The sequence below is a fragment of the Engraulis encrasicolus genome, chromosome 18 (assembly GCF_034702125.1).
Source record: "Engraulis encrasicolus isolate BLACKSEA-1 chromosome 18, IST_EnEncr_1.0, whole genome shotgun sequence".
NCBI classification, from domain to species: domain Eukaryota; kingdom Metazoa; phylum Chordata; class Actinopteri; order Clupeiformes; family Engraulidae; genus Engraulis; species Engraulis encrasicolus.
Genome location: NC_085874.1, coordinates 46,432,692 through 46,436,983, shown reverse-complemented (window position 1 = coordinate 46,436,983; position 4,292 = coordinate 46,432,692). Strand labels below are relative to the sequence as shown.

Sequence of the window (4,292 nt, the reverse complement as noted above, 5' to 3'; positions counted from 1 at the left end):
TCACCCTTCTAGAGTTTAAAAAAAAAATGTAGGAGTGAAACCATCCTTCGCAGTTCTTGATGCATCTAGTACACCATAGTGGAGTTCAACCACTGAAGTGGAAATGAAACACATAGCTGAGTGTCATCATAAAACACACCACTTCATACCTTCTGCATCGTAAAGCAGAACCTTCATAACTGAAAACAATAGGTTGGAGTGATTTACAACACACAGCAGAGCAGAGCTAAAAACCTGAGTAAAAAAACAAGGAGATGAGGGTAATGACAGACAGACATTACCCTATAATAATATTCAGTGCATACCATACCATCTCAGGGGACAGAGGGAGAGGGAGAGAGAGAGAGAGAGAGAGAGAGAGAGAGAGAGAGAGAGAGAGAGAGAGAGAGAGAGAAAGAGAGAGAGGCAAAGAGAGAGAGAGACAGAGAGAGACAGACAGACAGACAGAAGACAAGACATAAGACAAGAGTTCATGTAGTATATTGTGAGAACTGGAATAGTTCCTTTCCTAAGGCGAAGGCTGGCCAGCCTCGGTTAAATATGCAAATCTCTGCATGCTTTCCAGTTCAGGCAAAAGAACGAGGAAGTAACTAGCATAGGGGTAATAAACAGTGGTGTAGTCTACGTAGAACGCGGGTACCCACTTCTAAATGTCAGGGATTTCAGTATACCCACTTAAAATTGATTGATCCATTGATTTGAATATCACAAATATATACAGTATATCCACTTCAAAAAATGCTCAAATATACAGTATACCCACCATAAAAAGTAGACTACACCACTGGTAATAAACCAGTATTGAGAGACTACCCGTAAGCAACTAGCATGGAGGTTACACAAGATGGTATTAACTGTACAACTACCATGATGGTAATTGCTGCGTCCGCGATGGTGCATTGCTGCTTTTGCCGCCGTGCAGTGTGCATGTGCACTTTCCATGCATTCTGGTAACCGTGGCAAAGTGTGCATGCGCACTGCACAGCAAAAAGCAGCTATGCACCATCACGCATGCGGCCCTTGAGACTAGTCTTGACTACCCATAAGGCACTCCTGGATACATATGAAGACTTCACTGCCCCCTCCCCTTTTTACACATCACCAAACACATGCATATACAGTACACATTTATAAAGGTTAACAGGATATCCAAAATAGTCTCGTACAACTGATATCTAGTGACCACATATGCGCACGCACGCACGCACACACGCACGCACGCACGCACGCACGCACACACGCACGCACGCACGCACGCACGCACGCACGCACGCACACACGCACACACGCACACACTTACACACGCACACACGCACACACACACACACAAAAATACACCCACAACAAGCCTCTTGCTTCAGAGCATATTGTGTACACACTACCATCACACACATTCAAATGCACACACACACACACACTCACTGTCTCACACAGTCACACAGCCACACACTAAAAGACAAAGTGAAGATGTGGGATGGGATGGGGTGGGGTGGGGTGGGGCAGCCCCCCCTCGCCCTCCTACCACCCCCCGCGCCTCAGACGGGCTTGGTAGTTGACTTGTAGACCATGTGCTCGGTCTCGTCGTTGAGGGGGATCTGGCCGCCGTTGGCAACCCCCCGCACCTGCTGCTGCTGGCTCTTCTTCCTCCTCTCCTTCAGGAGGCAGTATCCTAGCAACGCCAGCACGATCAGGATGCACAGGGCCAGCACCACGGCGATGGCCACCGAGCCTACAGGAGGAGGACAGGAGAAGGTCAAGACCAGAGGACATGTGGCAGTAACGGTAGGGTACTGGGTTACGACACCGGCGACCCAGGTTTGATTAAAGCCCGGGTCATTTGAGGATATTCCGCGTCTCTCTCTCTCCCCATTCATTTCCTGTCTCTCCTCCACTGTCCTCTCAGAAATAAAAGGTATAAAAAGCCCTAAAATATGTATAAGACAGCTAAGAGGGGTGTGAAGGAGTGGCCATCACTAGGGTTGAGGGTGCGCTCTGACCGTCACGCCAACGAGCCTGGCTCTTTGGTGTAGTGGTCAAAGCCCCAGTCTGGTACTACAGAAAGTAGGGGCAACTCTTCTTCCCTTTGCTACAAATGGTGTCAGAAGTGGGATGACCAGCCTGAGGTGATTGGAGGCACAATCAGCCATGTTAGCCATACAAGGGACCCCAGTCACAAATGAGGGGTGTTGGGAGTGTTCAAAGTAAAAGGATGCTCACATCATTCCAGAAAGCTGTACAATGAATAATCATAGTGTACAGAAATGTGACCAATTTCATAATCTTAAACATCATGTTGCTAAGTGGGGAGAGCACAGCTTGTGATGAGGCAAAGGGGGCATTGGGAGGCTTATGCTGAGTTTGAGGGGGGGGTGTTTGTTGTGAAAAGGTTGATAGCCACGGCCCTAGAGGAAGCCACTGCCCTAGAGCAACAGGAGTCTTCAAAGACATTCTAAGATTTCTATAGAATTGATCATCACTCATGCTGCACCACACTGGGGAGACTTCCTGGTTCATCACTCATGCTGCACCGCACTGGGGAGACTTCCTGGTTCTTGCAGGATAAGCACCAGGGCTGGACTGGCCATCTGGCAAAGCGGGCATTTCCCAGTGGGCCCTGCACCCTCATGGGCCCCTATTTTCAGTATATATTTTCAGTATATATATATATATATATATATATATATATATATATATATATATATATATACACACACACACACACACACACACACACACACACACACACACACATTTCTTCTTTTTACATTTCTGAAAATAGGGGCCCACGAGGGTGCAGGGCCCACCGGTGCGTCAGTTCTGCGCCGCTAATTAAGAGGGGCCCCTTTAAGGCCAAAGTGCCCGGGCCCCATTTCCCCCCCAGACCAGCCAGGATAAGCACCACAACAAAGCAAATAAGACTTCAGAGTTAAGAATGTGGGTTACAACAACAAGACACCGCTATAGAAACAGACGCACAGACCAGACTTCCTTCCCCACTGTAATGCACATGTTTGTTTGCATGCGCATGTGTGCGTGTCTGTGCATGTGCGTGTGCGTGCATGTGTCTGTCTGTGTGTGTGTGTGTCTCGTGCGTGTGCGTGTCTCGTGTGTGTGTGTGTGTGTGTCTGCGTGCGCGCGCGTGTGTCTGTGTGTGTGTATGTGTCGATCCAAATAAAAGTACTAAACTGCGTGTTTGTCTGCGTGCGTGTGTGTGTGTGTGTGTGTGTGTGTGTGTGTGTGTGTGTGTGTGTGTGTGTGTGTGTGTGTGTGTGTGTGTGTGTGTGTGTCTGCGTGCTGTGTGTGCGTGTGTGTATACATGCATACGTGTCTGCAGTGTTCCTGTCATCAACTGAGTCTTCAGCTTAGCTAAGACTCGGCCATCAGTAGGGCAGGATATGGAAAAAAACTATATCACGATATGGATTACTTTATATCATGATAACGATATATATCACGATATAGCAAAATTACATACGTTTTCAGTTATTCTCTTTATCTGCTCTTTATTTGTTCATGTCGCAAAACAACCTCTCTTTAAAATGAATCTTTTTATTCTTATTTTTACAGTTAACACGAACTTATAGTGTGTATTGTGACGACATGAAATATAATTAAATGATATTCAATTGTATACAACTGATAAAATTACTGTCACGATATACACTTTTATATCGCGATAACGATATATATCGTCATATTGCCCAGCCCTAGCCATCAGTAGAGCAAACACACCGTTTGAACTTCAGTGCAATATCTTGAAATATTTAGTTATGCAGGCCACAGAAATTCCACTAGGAAGAATAAGAAAACACACACCTGAACGTCAGATAAAAAAGAAAACCTCTTTCTCACCTGACTGGCTTTCTTCTTGTTCAATGCGTTCAAACACTCCACGGGCAAAGACATCATTCTCTGAAAACGGTGTAAATGTGCATGTTAATTAGAAGAGTTGCTGCATAGATATTTCTGAGCCACCACATTTCAGTATTATTCAGTATGCATGACAGGTTATAAATACCAGGGCTTTTTCTAGGAATTTTTGGCATGAGGGAGCATTATGGCAGGTTGCGGGGGGTGAAGGGGGGAATTTACTAGGGGCGCTCAAAAAAGTAATTTATATATATTAAAAAAAAAGAAGTATGAGGGTGCACCCGCGGAGGTATGAGGGTGGAGCGCCCCTATTTCCCCGTTCAGAAAAAGCCCTGAATACCTATTATGACTATATGAAGTAGTAGTCAAGTAATTGGAAAATCCCAGTATCCTTTCCTCTATGAATATGGTACATCTTAAGG

The 4,292-nt window shown here is 45.8% G+C and overlaps 1 protein-coding gene across 2 annotated transcripts in view; it reads right to left on the bottom strand.

The window, feature by feature from the left end:
* Nucleotides 1–1,295: 1,295 nt before the first annotated feature.
* Nucleotides 1,296–4,292, bottom strand: part of spint1b (serine peptidase inhibitor, Kunitz type 1 b) — a 48,384-nt gene continuing 45,387 nt past the window's right edge. For both annotated transcript variants that reach the window (XM_063223708.1, XM_063223709.1), the window contains 2 exons: nucleotides 3,853–3,912; nucleotides 1,296–1,729 (listed from right to left, as the gene is read on the bottom strand). In XM_063223708.1, the coding sequence (XP_063079778.1) occupies nucleotides 1,536–1,729; nucleotides 3,853–3,912 (254 nt within the window). In that variant the 3' untranslated portion in view covers nucleotides 1,296–1,535. The remainder of the gene's footprint in view (nucleotides 1,730–3,852; nucleotides 3,913–4,292) is intronic.